Genomic DNA, 24411 nt, shown 5'->3' with positions numbered 1-24411 from the left:
ACTAAGTTTATTATGTCAACTTCCTCCCACTCTATTGTTGTCTTAGCATCTGGTGTATTTTGTTTTTTTTCTTCCCTCACCCTGTTCATCATTTACCTTGATTCACAGAAAAGCCCAACTTCTGTTATCATGAGAAAGACCCTGGAATTTGCCGAGGCTTTTTTTCCAGGTATTTCTATAACAAAGAGACAAAAATATGTGAAATATTCAAGTATGGTGGGTGCCTAGGAAACCAGAACAACTTTAGGAGTTTGGAAGAATGCCAGACTACCTGCCAAGGCAACCGTAAGTTGTTGTCTTTGTTATTCTTAGTTTTATTCTTCTATAAGCAGCATTGTGTTTTGAAGGTGTTTATCATGGGGGAAAAAAAAACAAACAGCTTAAGAGACTCTGAAATGGAATAATTTACACCTGAAATTAACAGAACTGTATATTTGTATATAATGAGATTATAAAGACAGAGAAAGACAGAGAATGGAGAAATGGATCTGCTCTGGTTGCATCCACATAAAGCTTTTTTTTTTTTTTTTTTTTTATCTAGATATGCTAGCTGCTTGGCCTTACAATGCCATAAAATATTCACATGTATATATTTTAACCCATACATCTGAATATACTCCTTTCAAAGAGATCTTGTGAGGAAAAGATTTCTATTTTTACTGTTTCCCTACCATGGGTTGCTACCTTCCCATCAAAGAACCTGTTTTTCTGTTCTGAATGATTCAGCTGCGCAGCTTGAGCTATGAAACAGCAACTTAGATGACCACAGATCATTCTTCTGCTTCGCTGTCCTTCTCATTCCTGCGAATTGTTGTATATCAGAATACAGTAACGTTTCCTAACTCCTCTCTGCTTCTCAGGGCACTGGGTTGTATTCATGGGACAGATACATTCACTCACCCACAACCTCCAGGAGGTTGAGGAGCCATTGCTATATTGCTATAGTTGAAAAAGAAAATTATTTTTGTTTGTATTTTTTTTTTTTTTCCTTTGCTTTGCTTTGCTTTAGTGGTACTGATTTTCCTCATTATTTTCCTTTCATTTTTCTTTTAGCAAACTTACTGTCAGTTGTTCCAGATGAGGAACATCCTGACCGTATGAACAGTAGCTCCCGAGAGGAAGGACACAATCAGTTTCCTGGGATTTTTGGTAAGAATTTACTTTTGCTGTTGATAGCTGTTGGTTTTTAATGCAAACTCTCCTTGGCTTGCCTGCTCTTTTAATTGTCTATCTGAGGATTTATTCATTGGTTGAAATACATAAGCATAGTGAACCAGGAACATTAGAACTAGCTTCATGGCCATTTTTGTCGTAAATAATACATATTTTGAAAACATACCATCACTGCAAAATGTCTGCTAGTAATATAACAACCGTACCAAACCATGTTTAATTTAAATCACACATAAATAAAATGAAAGGAGAAAAAGAAATCCAACCTAAAGTTGCTTTAAAACATTAGTTTCCTCTGCCTTCGGGACTTGAAGAAATGCTGTCTTATAGTAGTATTAATAACAGCATGTAACAAATCAGATTGGTACTAATTACAGTTTAGTTTCAGTACTTTGTTGTGTCTAGATAGCCTATCACTTAATATTTTATTCCCCCTCCTGCCTTTTTTTTTTCCTTTTAGTAAATTTGTTGCCAACTGTTCCAAATGAGGAAGAGTCCCATATTGTGAACAGTAGTCACCCAGAGGAAGTGCGCAAGCGGTTTCCCAGTTCTTTTGGTAAGAATTTACTTTTGCAGTTCTTAGCTCTCAGTTTTTATCTGTGCTCTTGATTTCTTTTCCATTTCCACTTATTTTCCAGTGTATCTGAGACTAAAGAATTGGTTTTGATCTGTGTCAGTTATTTTGGTAAGCAGGGCAAGTCAAATGAAGAAATGTATTTCTACTTACATATCTTCTATAGATATCAGATAGTGAAATACTGATCACACCTTGTCCTGTTCAAGGTATTTTTGCACTACTATGTAGTATAATTTCCACTATAGATTGCTGGTACTTGCTCACACTGTAAAGCTGGATTGAATTTGAGGCATGTCATTTTTATGATCCACAGTTAAGCAAGAGGAAACAAGAAACAATTGGGAAAAGACTGAGCATTCTTACCAAGTATTTCTGTTTGTTCTTTTTTTGCATTTACTCTTACTTGTACTTTTGGGGGTTGAATGATGGTTTACACATTGATCAATGCCTTTGTGTATTATACAGTCTGTAAGATAATGAGCATGTGGAATAACATTTCTGTGCTCTTTGACAGAATCACGTCTAACGAAGTTTCAATGTATGTTATATTCTAATTTTTTTTGCTTGTACTGTGATAATGTACAGTTGGTTTAAGGTAAGTTTCTGAGATAGCTGGATCTTATACCACATACAAAACATCAACGCACTCTGCCATTAAAATGACTGAGTATAAAACAATAAGCCTCTTGGCAGCTTATTTTACTGAAAAATATTTGCATAGTTTAAGACCTGGTAATAAATCTACTGATACAGAATTCTACCTGCTCTCAGATTTTTACTCATAATATGAACCCCCAGATCCACAAAGCAACTAACCTATAAAAGCAGAGAGGCATTATTCACTGTGTTTTCTTTGAGAAAACTGGGGAAAAAAAGAAAAAAAATGTTCTTGATTATATCAGCAATGGTGAATTTTGAGGTAAAGCAGATTTGGGGAGGGTAAGAGACTGGAAGGCTAGTGGAAGAAAGGCTGCAGTAACAAGGGTAGGTGGAGTCAGTGTAGCTGGGAAACATGAAATTGGAAGGATTGTTGAAATTCAGTGAAAAGTATGAAGACCTTACTTTCTACTTCATAATCTTTGTCTGTCTTGCACTAGGCAGCATCTGAAGTTGCAAAGTAGAGCTGTTTCACACAAATATGCATTTTCCACATCCCTCTGAGAGGGATGAGAATATAGTTGTACACATATAAAATTCAGTTGAGCTGCTTGGCATGGAGTGTCTGATTCTTGTCTTCTCAAGCACAGATGAAGTAGCTGATCTGCTACCAATATATATTTTGGGTGCTTGTTGGTCTGGCTATGTATTTTCTTTTTTTTTTTTAAATACTTGACCACCATTACAAAAAAAAAAAAATTCCAAGGACTTGTCAATTTGAGAACACCTCACCATGCAATTTAAATGCTTTTTCTGTTGATTTCAAGAAAAAAATATGTATTACTGGTGGTATGTATAACTCTATCATAATCTCAAATTAATATATTTCCAGCAAAATTCTTCATCTTGAGCAGATAAAGCTCTTCCAAGGCCAAAGGAAACTGGCATTTTGGCATGTCAACATAAGACTAGTGCTCTCTCCCAGCAATTAACTTTCTTGCAGAGAGTCAATATGTTTCTGATGTCATCTAAAACAGATTCTAGGGATGTGAAAGACAAGAATCAAGACTCTTATTTCTAGATCAAGTGAAGTGACCTATGGAAATTAAGAGTGCTATATACTACACTCAGCTTGTGAAATCTAAGTGGGCTGTAAGATCAAATGTCAGCTTTCCACTCAGTAAGTATGGAATGGCAGAAGGAAGCAGCTCCTGTTATTATTTTTTGTTAGGGCCATATCTTTTGCTGATATAAATTGACATAGCTCTATTTGCTTTAATGGATCTGCACCAATTTATGCCTAGAGAATACTGTTAAGTGGAGATGACTCATTATTGTTTGTAGTAGTTTGTGTACTTGAAGAGTGTTTTATTATCCTTCTGCTGTAACTGGAATGAGAAACTGAAGTCTGAATATTTAAAAAATCTGGCACTAAGTCTGAAGTTTCATGTATGCCACAATCCTGTGTTTAGTGGAAGAGCATAGAGTACGTCTTATTTTCATCTAGCTCATGAAGATCATTTCAAACGTCTTTTAATGTTTTTAATTAATTAACGGTTCATTGTCACACACTTCAACCCCAGCTAAGCCTGAAATAAAGTGCTTTTTGTTGCAAATTAAGTTAGAGATTTTTTTTCTTGTGTAAATATGAGTCCATATCTAACTGCAAATGTTTCATAAATTCCTAAGTATGACCATATCTCTTGTTTACATCAGAGGGAGGCTGTCTGGGATTGAAGAAAAGGCAATATTTTAAGATTTGTGTTTAAAACTGTGAGCTTTGAAAGATTTTTGGGTAGCAACTTGTAGGAAGCTATTAGATGTCATTTACCTATATGAATTCTGAATTCTTTTTTGCCATGCCCATTCATGACCTGACTTTTATCACATATTTTTTGCAAATAATATGCATAGCTAATCCAAGGGTTATGAGCTTGGTACTGGATATTTAAAACCTATTTAAATGAGATATTTGGGATAAACAAAACAGGATGAGCACAAGCATGAAGACAGTCTTATGGCCTTGTTGATGTCAGTGCAAGATTGGTTTGATTTTGTATAAAATGAATCAAATGCCATAAGATCAGCCATGTGACTCCATACATAATGAAGTTAGAAAGCATTTCATGACATTTGTTAATTTGTGATTTCGTATGATCCAAAAGATGTTGATATGTAGGTATGTGAAATGTAATGAATAATGCTAATTGCAGTATAAAAGTGGTATTCGTAAAGCATAATCTAAATTGAGAGCAAAGAAAATTAAAAAACAAAAACACTTCTATCTGGACTAATCTCTCAATGAAGTTGACATATGTAATTAACTTATACAAAATTAATGATTACATTGGGGAAAATAATTCTGGTAGTGGGATATGTGTTGGCAGTTTTTGTTTGTTTTTTCTGTTTTTAATGTATATCCCTTAGTCTCTGCAGTTTTGTCGTTTGTAGGATTTGCTCATTTGTTTTGTTTTTTTTCCTTGTAGAAAAGCTAGGAGATAAAAAAAACCATTTCAACAATTTTCAGAATTTTGCTATATGAAAAAATAAAGAGGTTTTCTTCAGGAGTTGATTGCTTCTGTCAGTGTGAAGAATATGCAGATATTTTGCAGATGAGCAGAAATAATGTTTTAGCGTCTTGGGCATTTTTCTGGTGATCTAGACAATAATATCTTTTTTAGGCACAGAACAGATTTAGAAACAAAATAAAATACGTAAACTTTAGAAACAGGGATTCTGAGAAGCATTTGGATACCACTCTGCCAGTTGCTTTATACATACTATAAACAGTCCTTACTTATCAGTTACCAAAGCTCCAAAAGCTTTAATTGTTGAGAACACCTGCCTTAGGGGACTTGGGAATCTCTCTAGAGAATCCACATACCAGACAGGGAGTTTATATTAGAAGTATATATTTAAATTCTGTTATAATTAACAAAACAATTTAATTTACCCCCTTTATCACTGGAAAGCCTTAGTATTGCTATAAAATAGGTAAGCACATTTTGTTGTGTTGGGTTGGTTTTTTTTTGATTTTTAAAAAATTTCTTTTGACTATTAGTTTCCTTCCAGCTATGGTGTCATTACTTCTAGGCACAGTAGTTCCCAGAGAGCCAATACCAAAACCAGCAATCATCAATTTATCTATCGTCTTCATTACAAATAGGACAGTAGATTTAATATCCATTGTAGGCACGTATTCTGGATCAAAAATAAACTTCACATTCTGTTATAATAATGTCACAGGTAATACAGAGAAATTAATTAGTGCTTATTTCATAACTTGAAACTAGTTTTATCTGACTTGAAATACCATTTCATGATTCAGTTTTCGCATTTGCAACGTTCTTCTTGAATAGTACACTATTGCTAATATGGCTCTGAATATATTAATAATTTAATTTGCCTGTCTTCCATAAGTTACCTTTTATTCTTTTTTGGGCAATTTTTCGTAGTTTTTTCACCATGCCTGTTCAGCTATTATACTTAGCAAACAAGCCTTTTTAATCAGATACATATAAGCCAAATATAAAGTGTAGCGTTATTCTTTTCTTTGTTTTTTTCCTTTTCAGCTTCTTGAATTGCTCAAGTTAACTCATGACTTCTTGCTTTCAGTAACTCACCTGCTTCCCACTTTTCTGAAAAGTAGGATGCCTTCAGTTCTGTTGTAACCCAAGTTATTTCCTAAAATTTTAACTTGGTCTTTCCTCTGAAGAACTTTTGCTGGCTACATGGCTTTCTAACTTCAAGTACACAATTTAATTAGCTTCACTTGTCCTTTTATGCAATCAGACTTCAACTATTTCAACTCTGCAGCTTCTTTAAGGAAAACGGCACTCCTTCAGACCCCTCATAACTTTTGATACAATGGTTCCTGTTCATCTTTTTGTTTTCTGTACAGCAACCATATGTCAGTTGTGCTTTTGTTTATGAGTCTCTCCAGGATGGTAGATAACAGTTTCTCCAGATTTGAGAATTCTGGCATAGATGAGCTGCTTGAATTTGCCCCAGTGCACAGGTACTTCGGTTAAATTAGGGTTATCTTCTGGTATTTCAGTTCTCATAATCTCACTTGCAGCAACACTGAAGAAACAAACCATCAGACTTCTGTGAATGGTAAAAACTTAACAGCAGCCCTAAAATCACCCGCATTGCAGTTGTTTTGAGCACTTAAATCTTTGCATTCAATCTTTTGTTTTTCTGCAAGTTAGAAGCATTTTCTTGATAACTGCTCAGTGTTCTCCAGTAGAACAAATTTTGTTATTTACGTCAAGCTTTCTATATTCATTAAAAAAACAAACAAACAAGCACAAAAAAAAAGAAAAAAAAAAGCAAACAGTAAGGTATTGAATCTTACATTAAAAATGCTATGCTTGTACATCATTCCAAAAGTAATGCCTCCTTTCTTTCTTTGGAAACTACGAGTGCTACGAAGAGCACAATAGTGCTAGTTGGTAGAGCAAATTCTCAGCTACAAAACTGTTTTTCGGCGTAATCACCACCACTGGCTATATGCATTTTCACCAGCAGTGAACAAGGGCTTGCATACTGCGCTTTTAAAAATCTACACCAGTGAAGATGACTTGCTATGACTGCTAAAAGGCACCACACAATGTCTCACTGTGCTCGCATACACTGTTTGGGCTCCAGAAACATTGAGAAGTATCAATGAATGTCATTGAGTACCATTTTTTCCACAGGTAGAAATTCGGTGTCACACCTTACATCATACACACTTCCATGTCAGAAGCCATTTTGTCAGACTGTCTCTCTGCTGCCATCTGTTGCATGACAACAAAATGTGACAAAAATTACTTGGAAGCTATCATCCTCTGGTGCCACACCACTGACATCCATCATTGACATAGTGGGCCAATAGAATAAAATAGGATGCATTACTTTCAGAGCAGCCCTTCTGTATGATTTCAGAATATCTGTCAGTAATTTGGAAATTTCAATTCCTCAATTATCATCAATATTTACATTTTCTTTAAAAAAAAAACTGTCCTGATTTCAGTTCTTTCATTTCATATTCTACAAGCATTTTCCTCCAATTGAATTTTAATATTATCTCCTACCACAGAAATATTGATTTTATCACTAAATGCATATGAACCAAATCTCGCTTTCAGGTAAGGTTTTGTTTGTTTTTTTAAGTGAAATAGAGAATAATATTTGCTGTTATTTTTTATGGTCATAAAATAACAAATGCTTATGCTCAGTACCCTGGATTTTCAGAAGGACAGAATGAAATTTGCCAGTAAATTTCATATGTTTCAAGGTTCTGAAAGCTTCAATTCTCATGAAAAATATCAGAATAACAAAAACATGACAGTGGCGTATAATCTTGCTTTTTCTGGTATTTCTAGAACCACCTCCTATCCCTTCTTTGTGCATGACTCCTATGGATAGAGGACTTTGTAGAGCTAAAGAGACAAGGTTTTTCTTCAACTACTCAACTGGAAGATGTCGTCCATTTACCTACAGTGGTTGTGGTGGGAATGAAAATAATTTCACCTCCAGGAAGTCATGTTTAAGAATCTGCAGGAAAGGTATGGGAACTGATATTGCCACAGGCTGTCATAAAAGGCAAGTATTATGCATGCTATAGGCTTGAAATATTCTTGCAATTCTTAGTAGTAAGTATTGGCCTGATAGAATGTAGTAGCTGAAAGTACTGGCAAAGTGCAACTGGTAATCAGAAGAGAGAGCTAGAGAGAGAAGGATGGACACTAAAATACTGTGTACAGAACCGGCTGCTTAACATTGGTCAGGCATATGAAGACTTTAGGTAAGACTGAATGTTCCCTTTTTTTTTCTCAAGTATATTTCTTGAAAACAAGACTTGTCTCATTTTGGATAATTGTGAATGTTAGTCATGCTGTCTTAACTCTGTCATTTTACCTTCAGGATTCCTTAAAAAAAAAGATGGAAGAAGATTAATAAGAATCAAGAAAAAAAAGAAACAGTCGCTCAAGACTGTGGGAGAGGAAATCATCCGTGGAAGAATACAGCTTTAATTTTTATGAAAATGGGAAGTAAACTGCTGTTCAGCTGTGAATGAAAGCCTTTAGAATACACCATTTAAATATATTTACTGTACTGATTATTTTGATTGCGTTTATTAAGCTGTTTATATTTTTATTATGTATGCCTCATTTGTGTTAATAAACATTGCCTTGTACTTTGGAAAAGAGCTCTTAAAATGTAGTTTGACAGTAATTACTAAAGCTGAAACGGAACATAATAGGCTATGTGGGTGTAGAACTCATGATTAGAAAGTAGGAAAGATTCCAATTTACTTTATTTCCCCATTCTTTTCTGAGATCTATTTTGATCTTTAAAACTTGTCAAAGAGTAATCACTTGTCATACACAATTATTTCAATCCTAGATTGAAAAAGATCTATTGCTTAAAAGAGGTTTAAAAGAGTTTTAAACAGATTTATTTTAGGTTATGCAAGATAGATGTGACTCCATTGAAGTGCATAGAATTAAACCATTGTGCAATGAATGTGAATTTGAAGGAACTCATTGAAACTATTAAGACAGTATTACAGTTGTGAATGTATGAAATGATGGTGACAGGTATTTATAAAAACGTTAAATTTATTTGCTAGGTTCATTGATTTTTATCCTTGTTACTGAAGTAGACAGGTGGCTAGCAAGTTAATAATTTGTAGAAATACGTGTTCTTACTAAAAACAAAACAAAAACAACAACAGCAACAACAACAAAACAGAACAATCCCTGTTCACGGATGAGGAAATCCATACATTTGCTTCAGATGTAATGGTATGTATGCTTTACAGTAGAGTTTGTTGGCTTGGTTTGGGGGTTCTTTTGCTTCTGTTTTTGTTCATTGGTTGTTTTTTTTGTTTTCCTTGTTATTGTAAGCTTTACCTTTTGTTTTAAGACTGACATGAGACAGTGGTTCAGTTCCTGCTGTTCTCTAATGCACCTCTCTGATCTTGGGTAAATCTAGCAAGACTTTTTTTTAAAGGAAACAAAAATAGCTGGTTTCCTGGAAAGGTTCTAGAAGTACCCTGCAGCCTTCCCTGATACTGAAAATCTTTTTTTTATGTATCACATTTTCTCTTGGGGCTGAAGACTACTGAGGTTACTTAAACCGCCATTTTTGAGAGGTAGCTTGAAAATAAATACCTGAAATAGTTGTGATAGTCTCAAACACTACAGCAAGGAGCAAGGAAAACAAAGAGAGAATATAAATGTTCTGCTGAAGTAACCTGCTTTTGCTTGAGCTGTATGAAATGCACGTGATTTCAGAAAACGTGTTTTTATGTACCCAGTGAACTTTGAACTAACTCCCCAAAGAGGATAAGCTTGACTGCTGAAAATGAAAGTAGTTTTGCATCCTGAATCTAAGGCGCTAAGTAAAAGCCACAGATTTTTATACAGGAATTGTGATTTCTGGTGCCCAAATCTTGTAATGAGTCTTAATCTAGGATTTATCAAGTGTGATTTGATCTTCTTTAAGTCAGTTTTCTGTGAGATAATAGATATGCTCAATTCTAGGAAGTGTTCAACACCAGCTTGATCTAGTAAAAAATGTGCCTGCTCATGCCAAGGGGTTGGAACTGGATGATCTTTAAGGTCTCTTCCGCTCCAAACCATTCTGTTGTTCTATGATAAATGTGTAAAAAAGAACAGATGCGTTTGTAAACATATTGTGTTATTCAGGTCTCATTTCATGGTAGTATCTCTTTCCTCAGGCTCTGTTTTGATCAGCAACTTGCCCCTGTCTGCCTGGATTCCACAACTATCAAATCCAACATGGAAATCTAGCAAAAATCATCCTTTCTGTCCAAGTAGAAACCTGGCTCTGTGGCTGCTTCCCATTCTAAGTCTCCTGCTTGCTGAGTTCTGCAAACTAACAGATTCTCCTTGCCATGTGTGCTCAGTCACTTTGTGCTGTCTTCTCTTCTTCAAGAATTGCAGTAGCTAAGGCAAGGCTAACAGGTACTCCCCTATGCTCCCTTACTCATTAGTTACAATACAGTATAGAAACCACAAATGCATTTATTCTGCGGTAACAGTAACTGAACAAACGATCATTTCAGGGATCTCTTCTGTCATTGGTGGGACAGAAAAAGACTATTGAATTACGGCATCTCAACATTAATTAGCTGTGCTAACCAAAAAGACATTACAAAGATATTTACCTTTTAGACTTAGTGCAATGAGGAAGAAAACTGGCATGTTATATATTATAAAAGAACTGATTTGATTATTATCAGAAATTTGATGTGGGTGCTGGGTTCAGCCGCATACCAATTACCCAGCTCCGTCTTCCTTATGTTGTTTTTGCATGGCTGTATAATGCACTGAATCAATTTTTCCTGTAAAATGTCTGCACTGGTACGATCTGATTGTATCTTTATTACCTCCACTTTTACGTTCTTCTGATTCATTCATTTCTTTTCACTGCTGTATTTTCAATAACTGCGTAACAACCACATGCAAGAATAATGAGATCACTGCATTTCTCAAAGGCATGTTGAATGTAATGGGGGAATAGTTGGGCCACAGCACAAGGAAAAACTGATAGGGAATTAGATGTCAGAATGGTGAAGAGCTTAGAATGTAAAGCTAAGTCACAGGCTACAATGTACATTTTTAATAAACTAGAGTCCATTCATCTAGAAAATTCATTCCAGTTTGTGCTTTCATTGCTTCAGCACAAGTATGCACATTGGTGGGAAACTTCTCCCACATTTTGTGTTGGGAGACAACAAGCTGAAGCAGTGAAGTTAGAGGCTGGATGGTTTTTCATGTGTAACTTGGTATGTGTCCTCAGTCCATGCAGGTGATGGAACAAATGCCCTTCTTTTTTTCTCCTTTTTACTTTTACTTTCTATCCCTTGTATCTTTTTTTTTTTCTTTTTTCCATACAAAAGTTTTCTACCTGCATCTCCTATCGATTTCCTTTTCAAAACTGATATGCTTATTTAGAGTTTAATGATGTTTTCATCCTCCTAGAATCCATTTTTGAAACATTTTAATGTAGACATAAAGATGACATTTGACGGTATCTTCAGGGAAAGAATCATATTTGGATATACGTTTATAGGTTTTCAGTGTTTGAATATGAACTCTGGCTCATAGGCAGCATGTTACCAAATGGGGGAAACTTTCTTTTGAACCCGTGGCGATTCTCATTCGGTTACTGAGGCTATTTCTCACGGAGCTCTTTTACCGTTTACGGGATCGTGCGGGAGATGGGCAGACAACGTCCTGTCCCCGTGGAGAACATCTTTATTCCCGATTTCCCGAGCCGGCGAGGTCCTTCGGGCCCGATGTAGGGAGAGAGGAGCAGATGCTCAGCCGGGCGCTAGGTGGCAGCGCCGCACCGCCCCGGGGCCGCCGCAGCCGGAGAGGGCTGGCAGGTGCGGCTCAGTGGCCCCTGCATCGGCGGGGTCCTGGCCTGGGCACTGCTGTGCTCTGCTCTGCTCTGCTCTACTCCTTCATCGCCTGGGAGAGGCATTTGTAACAACCACAGCACGAGTTTCATAGGCCCTCATTATGAAAACTATTTATTCTTGAGTTTCTCCGATCAGATCAAAACTCGTGATAAGAAGTGGAAATAGTTGAATGTTTCATCCCAAAGTTTTAAGCTTTGGTTGAAGCACAGTCTGCTGTTTCTTAGGCCTCTTTTGAAGTGTTCCCACCCACGCTGCTGATAGCAGGGAGAGCTATATGGTGTAATTCACATGCCTTTCAGCCAGAGAAAAGGGGTAACTGAAGTAGTGCGGGGGGCCTGCCGTGTTTTTGAAGTGCAAATTACACCAGCTGAGACGTCTCAAATACCTGTAGAGTGGGAGTAAAAAAGTTTCAGTGACAGCTAAATAAGTAGAGTATAAGAAATTAGAACTTAAAAAAAACAACAACAAAAGCCCACACAACTGCTCAATTTGACATGCCATATCAAATGTGGTGTATGTAATAAATCTCTGCAATTAATTGAGATGTTGAGCCTGTCCCAAACATATGTACTTAGCTGGAATATATGGATTATTTTCTCGGTTACAGTCTCTAATGTACCATGTTGCAGCCTCTTACCCAGACCTAATTGCTCTAAAATAATGCAGCCAGGCTCACTTCTAATGAAATTCCACCACGTGAGGTGACTTAGCTTATTTCAGACAATTCAGACAATTACTACTCAGAGTCAGATCTAATCCCTGTCTTATTTTTGTTTACATTGTTTAGAAGTTTAGAATGCCAGTTCTTCATTCCTTACTGATTATAACTCTCATTCTCCCATTGATGGAAGATCTTAGAAGCACCAATAATTTGGATGTGCCAAATGAGCGTTAAATTCATACCTGCTGTTTAAGTAGCCCCAGAGCGCAATTTCAGAATTTATACTGACAAGTGACCGAGTTTAAAGTGTTCTCTTTTTCCCTTTGCTCTTTTTCAGACTTCTGTGATCCTGGCTTGGTTTTTGTTTTTGCTTTGGATTGGGTTTCTGGCTGTTTTCATTTTTGGAAAAAGGGTTTTCAGTGTCCAGATGTATTCCCTTCTCCATTTTGCATGTTCCACAAATGCTTCTGCTGGTAAAATAGCAGATTAACAGTGGGTACTAAGAAGCAAGTAGAAATACTTCAACTTGTTTCATGAGCAAATTAAATCATTGTGATTTTGATGACCATTTAGGAAAACATGACTTTCTGGAATGTGTCCCATGCAGATTACTGGTGTTGTAGGTGTTCCTAGTATTTCAGATCAATGCTGCATGATCTCCCCATTTGTTCAGTGTAGCACTGCTGTGTGTACATGGCATCTGTTGATTTGGAGAGCACAGATTGTGTCTGTAGCACAAGTATCAGTTGTTCAAAGAGGAAGCAGTAAAAGCCCTCAACGAAACATTTTTAGGTCCTGATCTAAGCTTCTTTGCAATTAGTCTAAGGATTGTCAGCTTTTCTGCTTTGTCTTGAGCTGTAGCAGTTTTCAAACTGGGCATCTTGTATTGGATGCTTTGGAATCAGTGCTATTTAAGTATAGCTGGAGTTCGGGGCTGCAGTAGTAATGTGCTGCTTTTTTCGTATCCTTGGTATTTCAAAGGCTCGTTTACTTAATGTTATACCGAAGCAACATTACTATATTTAAGTGGTACTTCCTCAGTTTAAGCAAGTGCATAATTTAAATGTGACTCTGCACCGTAGCACAGTTTTGTATATGAGGGACACAAGTGTTTCTCTATACAATTTTTCCGTACTGACTCTGGGGCACGATGCAGCCCTGCAGTGTCAGCAGAGGTGAGTCGGGTCACTGAGATTTTGGAGGACTGCAGCTTGTCAATTCTTTGGCTCTGAAGAAACGTTCATTTAATGACTCGTTTCTCTAGGTCTAGCGTGAGGAGGAAGATAAGTGAGACAAGTCTTCTAGCGTGCTCTTTTCTGTAGGTTGAGCGAGTCTTTTCTCACTCGTTTAGGAGCGCGAACCTTCGGCTGGCGGACGAACCGCAGCAGACCTCGGGAATGGTGCAGGAGCAACGCTGGCAGGCAGAACGGGGCAGCTCCTCGAAACCCTAGAAGAGCCTCGCTTCCCGGGGCCACGCCACATGAGCGCGAAGAGTAATTTAACGCGGGCTGCGGGCGGGGTCTCGGTGATGTAACAGGAAGCTCTGATGGCTCGCTGCTGCCGCCGCTCCTCACTTAGCAGCTGAACCTCTCCCTGCGCTGCCCAGAGCCGCGCTCCTCTGTCGGGCTCTCGGACTGCACCGTGCCCTGCGGGCGCCTGCGCGGCTCCGAGCCGGCCGGCGGGGGAGGCGAAGGAGCAGCTCTCCACTCTCGCTGGGAAGGGGGATCCAAGTGACCGAGCTCGGAGCAACTCCGCGTGGTGAGTACATATCAAAACAGTTTCATTGTTTCACCTAAAAACGATGTGTTTGTGCCGTCTGAACGCGTTTGGTTTTACGTACGTTAGAGGGAAGAGTTAGATGTGTTTGCATGCATTTACGTGAACCTCAGCATGTGCTGTGCGATCTGCAGAGAGAAAAGGGTCTCAGGAAAAAGCTTCGTTTATTTTTAGTTACTGAAATCCTGAGCTGATTTTATAGCCGGTGTTGTTTTAATGTATATTTGGGGAAGTAGCCAATGATAAATAAGTAGAAAGATTGAAAAAAAAAATCCCAATCATCGCCTAAAGATTTCCTTCTAAAACCCTAATATCAGTTAACCATATTTCTGACTTTGCATCTGGAGAGAATTAGAGGCATCCTGATTTGAAAACGGTCCATGAGACTAATCCAATACAACTGAAGCTCTTTCAAGAGGAGACAAATTAGATGATAAAGTGGTGCAAATTCTCTTACTGAATGCTCTTTAATCTTACTGGCGTTATTATTTTAAAAAGAGATTGTATCCGAATTATTGCAGTTAGATTTAGCGTTGTTATTACACGACAGAAAAGATGAAGCATCTATTTGCTTGAGAAAAAGTTACCTTGAGTTTAGTGCTTATACTTGTGCTGGGATTTTTCCCACACTCACTGAATTGATTTACTGAAGGGTAGTTGTCTACTACTGAATTGCCTTGAGGAGCTATTGGTCAGTGAGAAGTGCGTGGTTCTATGCCTTCCACTGTATAGTTGAGAGTGTTGCCACTTCTTCATCTTCTGAAAGCAGATGCCTTATTCTGTTTGGAAAAATACAGTTGTGTGGTTATGATGATCGCCTTCACTACATCTGGTCATCTTCCTGTTGGGGCTAGTAATGGATCTGTAGAATCAGGAGAAGATATTTTATTACTGAAGGACAGTTAGGAACCAGTATAGGTTTGATACCACAGTTGGATTTGATCTGCAGTGGTTCTTTTAGTCATCCATAGGTGCTTATGTTGAAATAGTTAAAAAAAAAAAAATACAGCTGTGGTTTTATTGCTCTCTACCTTAATAAACTTGTGCCAAATACTTTGGGGCTGGATTTTGCTCTTACAAATATGTCAGTGCTGAGTCTTTGCAGTAATATTGTGCATCCTGAGGATTGTGTCATACATTTGCAACAATAATGCGTATAACCTTTTAAAACTGTTCAGGTTCATGATGTGCTAGAAGCCTGAATGTTGTGTTCTGAGGTCCTTTTGATGTGCTGAGTGGAGGCATGCTGGTTCTGGAAAAATATGAATGAGACAATATTTGAATCTATGTTTTATTATAAAATACACATGCTGCACACTGAAATGCTCAATTAAAAATAAAGATGTGTATCTTCACAGTATTTGCTATTGCAATCTGCTTAAACTGTCATTGACTTGACTGCATATAGGAGCAATTCCAAAGTCTTTATCCAGCTTCAAAAACCATCAGCACAAAAGGCGCTTGGTGGTACTGAATCAAGCAAGATGGCGTTGCAGAAAAATGTCCATGTTGTTTTGTACAAAACTGACTACCTGAACATACAGTGTGGGTGGCAAGGTGGAGAAGGGCTTTATGTCTGTCCTGTTCAAATGTTGCCATACTCTGAATTTCTGATCATCTGGGTTTTTGCTCTGCATTGAGAAATGTAGCGTTTTACCCTTTGAATATGCTTGTTCCAATACAATGCAACTGTTGTAGTCCTAATTTGCTGAGAGCCAGTGGGAACTTTTCCACTGACTGTCAAAGGGCAGGATATTCCTCAGTGTGGGTTTTTCTATGTTGAAGGAATTATTTATTGTGGTTACAGACGTTACCCATCCTGTAACTGGCATACTGTGATATACTGGCAGTTGTTCTTTTAATAAATTTTGCCTATTTTTTTATTTTTTTATTCCTTGTTAAACAGACCCATATGTCTTGTTCTTGGTGACTTGTGGCTACCTGGCTAAAAAATGGAGCTCGCTCAGGGACAGCAGCACTGTTCTGTGGGCTGAGTATTGCAATCCAGGTTTAGAGAAGGATACAATTAAGAACAGAACTGAGAGAAGAAAAGTACAGATATATTTCTTTTGCTGGTACTGTAATTACTAACTTAGTTCCAATTTTCTGTGAATTTCAGTAAATTAGCTGCTTCCAAAAGCGCTTGTAGCATGTGGAAGAGATGGGTAGGACCGGGCCCACAAGGCTATGAAATCATACTAATAAAGGATTCAAACCGGCCCAGTCATTTGGAGGGAACTGTTGCTATCAATGTGTTTTTAATAATAAAGTGTACACAATGATAGTTTAAAAGTATCTATTTAATCACTTCTATAGTAAGTGCTGGACACAACATCAGCTATTATGAAAAAATTTGAAGGAATTTCTCCAATGAGAAGCAAAATACACAGATTTTTATTTATTTATTTATTTATTTTAAGTAGAATTTCTCTTTAAGAAGTAGCTCTCGTGTGTTCCCAACGTATTTACAGTGTTTGTGATCTGCTAGCAAAATTTCTTCTGTGCTTCTTTCTGATTAGTAGTCGTTCCTACAGAGCTTATACGCAGTGATGGCAGCACCGCAGCGTTGTGGTCACCTCTGTTGTACAGGCGGGTGTTGCTGTGTGCAGGGGCTGCCTTCATTTAGCTTTGGGCTGCCTTCATTTAGCTTTGGGCTCTCTGAAAACGATTGCTTGTTTCACATAACAGTTCACGTAACTGTTGTAGCAAATTGTTAGAGGGCTGGAGTTAAACTATATCCTTATATTATTGTTTTTATACATAAGCGCGGAGTATCTCATGCTGATTCTTAATGTATCAACGAAAGAAGGAATGTACACGTTTTGAAGGAGATATACAAAGTAAATGAGCCTCAAACCTTGTCCTTTGTTTAGAAAACTGTGAATAGTTAGTATTGCTTTAAATTGGCATCTCACCTTAGCAGTGCTACTGTATTGAATGTCTTTTATTCTGATATCCAATGTAATACATTGCACAAAAGGCAGCAGAAATGAGCCTATTACTTATCTTCATGATAAGTACCTATTATTTTCGTGGAAAAGTCCACAGCCAGTACAGTGTAATATAATATCTTAATAAAATAGTTAGGAAAATAAATTTCTTTTAGCAACATTTTTTTAGTCCTATTTTAGAATCAAGACAAAAAACTGAAAGGCTACACTTGAGAATTTTCAGTTATTTTTATTTTTACAACCATCTCTCCTGCACGTCTGCCTTTGTCTCCCAACCTTGTTTATAATGTTTACATTTTCCCAGCAGTCATTCTTTTTCTGCCTTAGTTCAGTGCAAACACTTTCAATCATTGCTGCAGTATGTGCTGTCTAAAAGAACAGGAATGATTTATTTAGAACTGCTTTTCCTTGGAAAGATGCATTTGAAATCCATTTAACTGAATGTAATGCATTAAAAAAAAAAAAAAATCCATGAGAGAAGCATTTACTTCAGGAAAAAGAAAACAGATTCCTAACTGGTGTAAATTTGCATGTCTCCCTGAAGCTGTTACCTTTAAATATAACACAGATATCACCCATGAATTTCTGGCAGTTTTGACCACTGTTAAGCTGTGGCTGACAATTAAGATACTAACCAAATTTTAGGAAAGCAAAAGCAACGTTGTATTTCTGGATTTGTGCCTGGAGCATGAAGCCCTTACTTAAGAAAATATCCCAAACAAAATTAGCAACAGTGCTTTGTTTAATAAAGCCCATACCAGTCTCACTTCCCTTATAATACCAAGGACAAGGAACTAAACTTCAGTGAATTTGATTTTATTTTTTTTTCCAAAGCAGCTACTCCATGTACAGTGTTCCATCAGCTTCATTTAGGCTGAGTATCCTTTCAGTTCCTAAAACTGGATCTTCTTTAAAAGCATATTGTTTTGTAATTCTGAGCCTGAAAAGCGTAGAGCCATTTAATTTAAGTAGTGGCAGTGCTGGTAAAGATTTATTAAGGTAAGCAGAAGATAGACTGTGCACAGTTGTTCTCTCCAAACTCATGCATTCTAGGTTTTATTTTCTTTTCTTGTCAATATTATCAGAAATCTATGTAGTCTGTCTCTCAGTGTTGTTGTACTCCATCGTCTTTCCTTGCTAGAAGTTATAAAAAATGTCTGTATCAGGCATAAATGAGAACTTTAGACATCACGTTACTTTCCTGCATGTATTTATGTATTAATTTAATGCCATAAATGGGGGGGAAAAAACGTGACTGCATTCTTTTCTTCAATTATTTTACTTAAAGGGCATGGTCTTGTCCAGATTATCCTGAAATGTTCTTACGTGGGATATCTGCCTTTTTTTAATCGTAGTGAAATCCAGCAGGTGTCACTCTGGGGATTAAATAAGGAATATTCCATAAGGAGATATAACTTTGTTTGGGAGATGAGATGTTGAATTTAAAATATTTATTTCAGTATATTTTTTCCAGGATAACTTTTTGACCATGCTTTTTTAATTTTTAAAATTATGTGATTTAGTGAGACTGATCTTTCTGAGTGTCCATTTGAATAGGAAAAACCCATACATTTGTATTGGACTATTCAATGAAAAGTTTTATTCGTAGGTGTCAGATCTGATCCATGGAGAGCTGGGAATCAGTTAAGTAGTGCCTTGACTAAAAAATGCTTTTGTGTTCTTCCTTGGGCATCAAAATTACTTGTCAGTGGAAATTCTATTTGCACAATTGCAGTTTGTTATTGAAATAGTCCATGTGTTGTTTTCTATTTAAATCCAAAAATTGACATCACAGATAATTGTCTCAACATTCAAAATACTTGGAGAAGACCAAGTTTTTCAGGTTGAAGCAAGTTGCTGGTTTGAGAAATTCAATGCTGCATGCTTTGTAATGGGAAAAGAAGGGCTTTTTTGTTGTTTTTGTTTTACATCTGTTGCACAGAGTGTAGATTTGAGTGTAACAGTGTGTTGCATTTCAGTGGATTTTTGCATAAGTGGATGATTCTGTAGACTAAGGTCCTGTATCGTATGGAGTAGCGTATTGAAGAATGTGTGGATTTCTAGAGGAAATCATTGCTTATGGGAAGGCTTTATGGGAAAGCCTTCATGTACTGAAGCAGAACTTCAGCAGGCGTATTTGCAAAGTGAAGCACATCTCTTTTCAGTCAGAAAGAAGTTGTCTTTTATATGTATGTGCATAATACCTAAGTGTTTGTGTCTATGTGCATTATGCACATAGAACACGTGTTTTACATGTGTGTAAGTATATATTTTATACACATTAAAAAAAAAAACAAACATGTAGTTACATGACTTGTAACCTCAAGCCTCTTTAAACAATTCGGTTTCCTTTCTCTCACTTCTTTCTCCTCTGTAAGCCTCCATCCTGTTCCGCTTTTTATTCTATTCCACTTCCTTTCCTGTGATGGCTCTGAATGAGTCACTTTGCCAGGCATTAAGAATATGTCTTGACAGTATTTCCTAAAACTTATCCTACACTAGCTCATGTGGATGAAATTAACCTCTGCCTTATCCTTCCTTTCAAAGAGAAATATCTGTCCTAACACATCCAGTTTCTTGGAAGGGGAAGGGTGAGGGTTAGAACCCTTTCCATTAGTGACTGTGTATATTTAAACTAGGAGTCCTTTTCCATGAAAGGCTCTTAAGACCAACCAACGTGTTTACCACAGCTGAATATCAAGATTGCTAACTTCTTATAGAGTTGATTTATTGTTCAGTCAGGAAAAAGTTGAAAAACGTTCAGGAAAGTCAAAATTAAGGCTCCTTCCTGATTGCTGTTCAGGTACTCTCTGCATGGCTACTGTTCTGCATTCTCTATTTTTATAAATTAAGTGCCTTGTATATTGCATCATAACATATTGAAGACCTCCAGGATTCTGTTTTTCGGACGAAGCTAGCGGCAATCAGATAAAGCACTTGGTTAACACTAAGTGGGTACTTAAACACAGAGCTAAATTGTATCCCTTTTTGTGGTTATGTGCATGCCAGCGCAATTTGGGGTTTTAAAGCTATTCCTTTCTTTTTTCCGTCCCCTCTTTGTCGTCTTTGTTTTCCTTTTCGGGTTGTGGGTTTGTTGTTGTTGTTGTTGTTTGTTTGTTTTTTGGAGGGGGGGGGGTTGCTTTTTTTTTTAATGTTTGTTGTTTTGTTTTTTCAGTTCTGGGTAGGTAAAGATAGAAACACTTTAAAAAAAAAAATCTAATCAGTTAATTGTGTACGTGCATTAGGAAAGAAAAGTCGTGCTAAAACCAAACAAGGAAAATTATAGTCCTAGAGAAGAGTAACTTTGGAAAACAATTAGCACATGAGAATAAGGATTCCCTTAAGGCTGAACTCAGCTGATTGCCCCGCAGAGCTGCAGAACAGCAGCTCCACTTCTCCATCAGCTCTGAGTGAAGCAGATCTGACAGGTTAAATTCATTCTATCATTTTTGGATTTTGTAAAATAAATAAATAAAAAATAAAAAAAAAATGAACAAGACTTAAATTGCACACTAGCAAGCAATGTAGAAATAGAAAATGTATTTGCTATCACAAATGTAGTGCAGTGTTTGTAATTGGGAGATCCAACAATTCTGCCTGGAGTACAATTATTGGGTGTTAATTTAAATGCTTGTTCAGTTATTCGTACTGGAGACGCTTAATTTGTGACTACAGAAAGTGATTTGAACAGACTTGAAGTCTTGACAGTGTCATTCGCAGATGGATTTCAGAAGTGTTGTCCTTTGTGTTGTCCTTTTGCATGCTGGATGCACTATCTTAGTATTTTTACAGCTCTTATCAGTTCCTAGGAATTTTTTGTTTGTTTGTTTGTTTTTGCCTTTTAGCACGAGCCACTGCACTGGGGTAGATAGGCCTGCGTTTCTTTTTTTTTTTTTCTTTTTCCCCCTCCCTCCCTCAGTATTTCAGAATATATTTTAAAAATCCCATTTCTTCTGTAGCTAACATCTCTCTTCTAAAAACTATGCATACAATCCACGGGTAGAATTCACTCTATGTAGTTTAACTGGGCACTTTTATTTAGAGCTACAGAGATAGCACAGTCTGCAGACATGCTAAGCTTCTCTTAGAGTCACATTACAGCCCATGAAGGACATGACAGTGTTTCATGGTATGTTGGAAGAGAATACTCGCACCATCTCTGTGGGGCCACTAGAGCACCAGAGCGTATCAGCATATACCACCATCTGTGAGTTGAAGTGTATACAGTCAGTGCAAAACCAGCACCAAAATAACTCAGATTCAAAGTGGATTTTAGGGCTCAATTGCAATAAGATCTCTAAATCAGATTAGACAAGGGGAGAAAAGATGTGCTTAAATGCATATTATCTAATGAAGCCGAAACTATGTGATAGGCACTTGTGGCTTGATAGGCAGTTACCTATGATAACTCAGCTTTCTCAGAGAGTGCCTGCATGCCAAACCTAAGTGTTCAAAAATAGCATTTTAACATGCAGGAGTTGCTTAAGAAGTTCCAGAGAAGTTTGTTTTCCTTTTAGAATTTCTTTGCCTTTAAGTCTTTATAATAAGCACTTAAACAATATATAAGTATTCCAGCTCTGAGGTAGAAGATGTTCTGCCTTCTTGAGCTAACAGTAAAATGATAAATTCTGGTAGCAAGGAAGATCATATGATGGAAGGAATTAAAATTGCTCTCGCTCACTCAGAAAATATCCAAACTAATTATAACACAGTTCCCATTGTAAAGCAGACTGTTTGCAAGTAAGTAATTGGAGTGATAGTGCCTAGAGCATGATTTTCTGACTGCAGTGACAAAGGTGAGCCAGGTGTCCAGTGGTCAGTAACAAGCCATTTCTTTACATACATGACCATTGAGGTAAAGAGAAGGATTCTTTCAGATAGTGAGATATCAGTGTTTGCAGTTGTGTGTATGATAGGAATTCACAGTAAGGTTCCTAAATTAATTGTCTATTCATTATTTAAATTTGGCAACAAAAACAGTTGCTGGGATTTAATACTTTATACAGCTAAGATGCCAGTAACTGCTATGATAAACTAGCTTGTATTTTCTCATACAGAGTGAAGGTGAAACATCCAGTCGCCGTGTGTAGAACATTCTTATTATTGTATCTTTTCCTCATCTGTGCAAGGAAAAGAATTTTCCTATTTCCATTACCATGCTAGTTTTGTTGTCTTTTAAGGCACCTCGTCGAGCTATCAGATGGCTCAAAACTTCTCTCAATTTTTCAGGATTTTTTTAATTTTTATTTCTATTTATTTTTATTTCTATTTATTTTATTGCTTAGTGATGAGCCATGATTTGTGCACATGCAATTCAATGTTACTTTGGTTCCTTTGCTGCCATTCATCCGCAATTAAAAAAAAAATTGCTGAATTGGAGTAATAGAGAGGAACAATGGGCTATAACAGGATGTTCAAGGCAGGGTCATTACAGAATATTTTCTTGTGCAATCCTGTTATGAGCAAGCTACATATTTACCAGCTTGCTTAATTTGTCAGCACCCTATTATTAGTGCAGTAAGGTTATGAGCTGCATGTTTTCTATCGAAGTTCTATATAATCTGATAGACATTTTATCTATTTGTAGAAAGTTATTCATAACAACTTTCCATATATTTTTTAATATTCTGTATTTATCATCATTGGTAGTGACAAGAAGGGTGGATAAGGTAATGAGATAAAGAGCTAGGAAACGCTTCAGTGTGAAATGGCAAATTAGTTTTAGTGTACTTTGCAAAATAAACTTCCAGAAGCTTATGCTGAGCTGCTGAATTTAAAGGTCTTGATAAATCTGTTACAACAAATATTTTGATTTTAAAGTTTTAAAAGAAAACATTTGATTTGAAGTGTTGTTTTTTGACATAGAGAGTACATTTTAGGTTGTTTTCAACAGTCATAATACAGGAGGCCAGTCTGCTCTAAACAAGTGTGGGGAGGGAAATAGTGCCTATGGGTCTCTGAAGCGTCTGTGGACAGTTGATGTGATGTGTAATTAATCTGATGCTACTCTAGATGAAGGACACCCACAAATGGTCACAGAAGCAAATGTTTAAAGAAGGTGTTGCGTTAATGTGAAATAAGGAGGTCAAGCAAGAGGAATCAGTCACATCTGGGAGGGCGCAAATTTGGAATTGGTATCCAGGAATTAGTAGAATAGATTAGAAACCAAACCAGATGGATTTTGGATGCTGATGAAGACTGCATGTTTTCAGGCTTGTGTGAGAATATCTCAGTCTTTAATCAAGATGTGTTATTTTCTTAGATGTGAAAATTATTCTTGGAATAAATACAGCCTAATTTGGAATACTGGGCTGAAGCTGTGTGACAGAGTCTGTGAAGTGGAAAACTAAGGGTACTGTAGGACAATTTTGAGGTTAGCAGAACTGTGAGGGGAAGTCTGTCTGGCAGCTAAATATATCAGTGCTGCCTTCTTTCGCACGAACTTCTGCATGGGAGGACAACGGGGTGGAGGAATCAGCCACTGCTTGAATATTCATCTGTAAGATTCTGGTTATTTCAGAATAAGAGACACTTTAACTGATATGAGGTGTCAGTGGATGAGATTTGAGTTGATGCTACTCATCAAAATCTTTTTCTAATTGAAAAGTTACTGTGCAGCTTGAATGGCTCACTAGAAGTGTTAGAGACCAACTGTTTTACTTCAGCTCTTTGACTCAGTTTGGCATTTGAGTCTTAATCCTGCAAATCCTTAAAGACAGAGTAGGACACTTAAAAAGTACTAAGTGAAACTGTATGGATGGCATGCAGAGCACAAAACAAGGCCAATGGCTTGCAAAATCAGCAACAATTTAAAGGGAATTGTACAGATTGCAGGAAAAAAGCTAGTGACTGGCAAGAAAACATAGTGAAGGAAGTACCTGTGGGGAAAGAAAGGTCGGTTGGCTGCTGGGGCCACGCTACTATTACTATTTGAGAGGATACCCAGTAGTTACTATGCCCAATGGTATTACCTGTTTAACCAAGTATATCAGTATATTGTTTGGCATAGGAAAGAGAATGTTTAATGTGAAAATAAAGCAATCATTTAATACTAATTAACAGTATTTTTGTGACCGCACACTAGTTAAAGCATTCCTTCTGAAAATTATGTCTGTATGTATGCAGCATTTTAATGGAAATAGCTCTGTAAAGTACACGTGCACTTCCAGAATCCATTTTCAAAAGGAACACTTAACTGATTAGAGCACTGAGCATATGAAAAGGACATATGATG

The 24411-nt window shown here is 37.0% G+C and overlaps 2 protein-coding genes across 3 annotated transcripts in view; both read left to right on the top strand.

Annotated features, from left to right (window-relative positions):
* Window positions 1–8251, top strand: part of TFPI (tissue factor pathway inhibitor) — a 148839-nt gene extending 140588 nt beyond the window's left edge. Inside the window, exons 11-14 of the mRNA XM_031554130.1 lie at window positions 109–285; window positions 1054–1149; window positions 1634–1729; window positions 7717–8251. Coding sequence (XP_031409990.1) covers window positions 109–285; window positions 1054–1149; window positions 1634–1729; window positions 7717–7958 — 611 coding nt within the window. The 3' untranslated portion in view covers window positions 7959–8251. The remainder of the gene's footprint in view (window positions 1–108; window positions 286–1053; window positions 1150–1633; window positions 1730–7716) is intronic.
* A 150-nt stretch (window positions 8252–8401) lies between these two features.
* Window positions 8402–24411, top strand: part of CALCRL (calcitonin receptor like receptor) — a 64023-nt gene continuing 48013 nt past the window's right edge. The window contains exons 1-3 of one of the 2 annotated variants that reach the window (XM_010713340.3): window positions 8402–9141; window positions 10080–10326; window positions 13802–14208. The gene's annotated coding sequence lies outside the window, so the exon portion shown is untranslated. Of the gene's footprint in view, window positions 9142–10079; window positions 10327–13603; window positions 14209–24411 lie in introns of those variants that run through there. The other variant, XM_031554129.1, reaches the window with a different exon arrangement.

Source organism: Meleagris gallopavo, chromosome 7, assembly GCF_000146605.3.
Source record: "Meleagris gallopavo isolate NT-WF06-2002-E0010 breed Aviagen turkey brand Nicholas breeding stock chromosome 7, Turkey_5.1, whole genome shotgun sequence".
NCBI classification, from domain to species: domain Eukaryota; kingdom Metazoa; phylum Chordata; class Aves; order Galliformes; family Phasianidae; genus Meleagris; species Meleagris gallopavo.
This window is presented reverse-complemented; position numbering and strand designations above follow the sequence as displayed.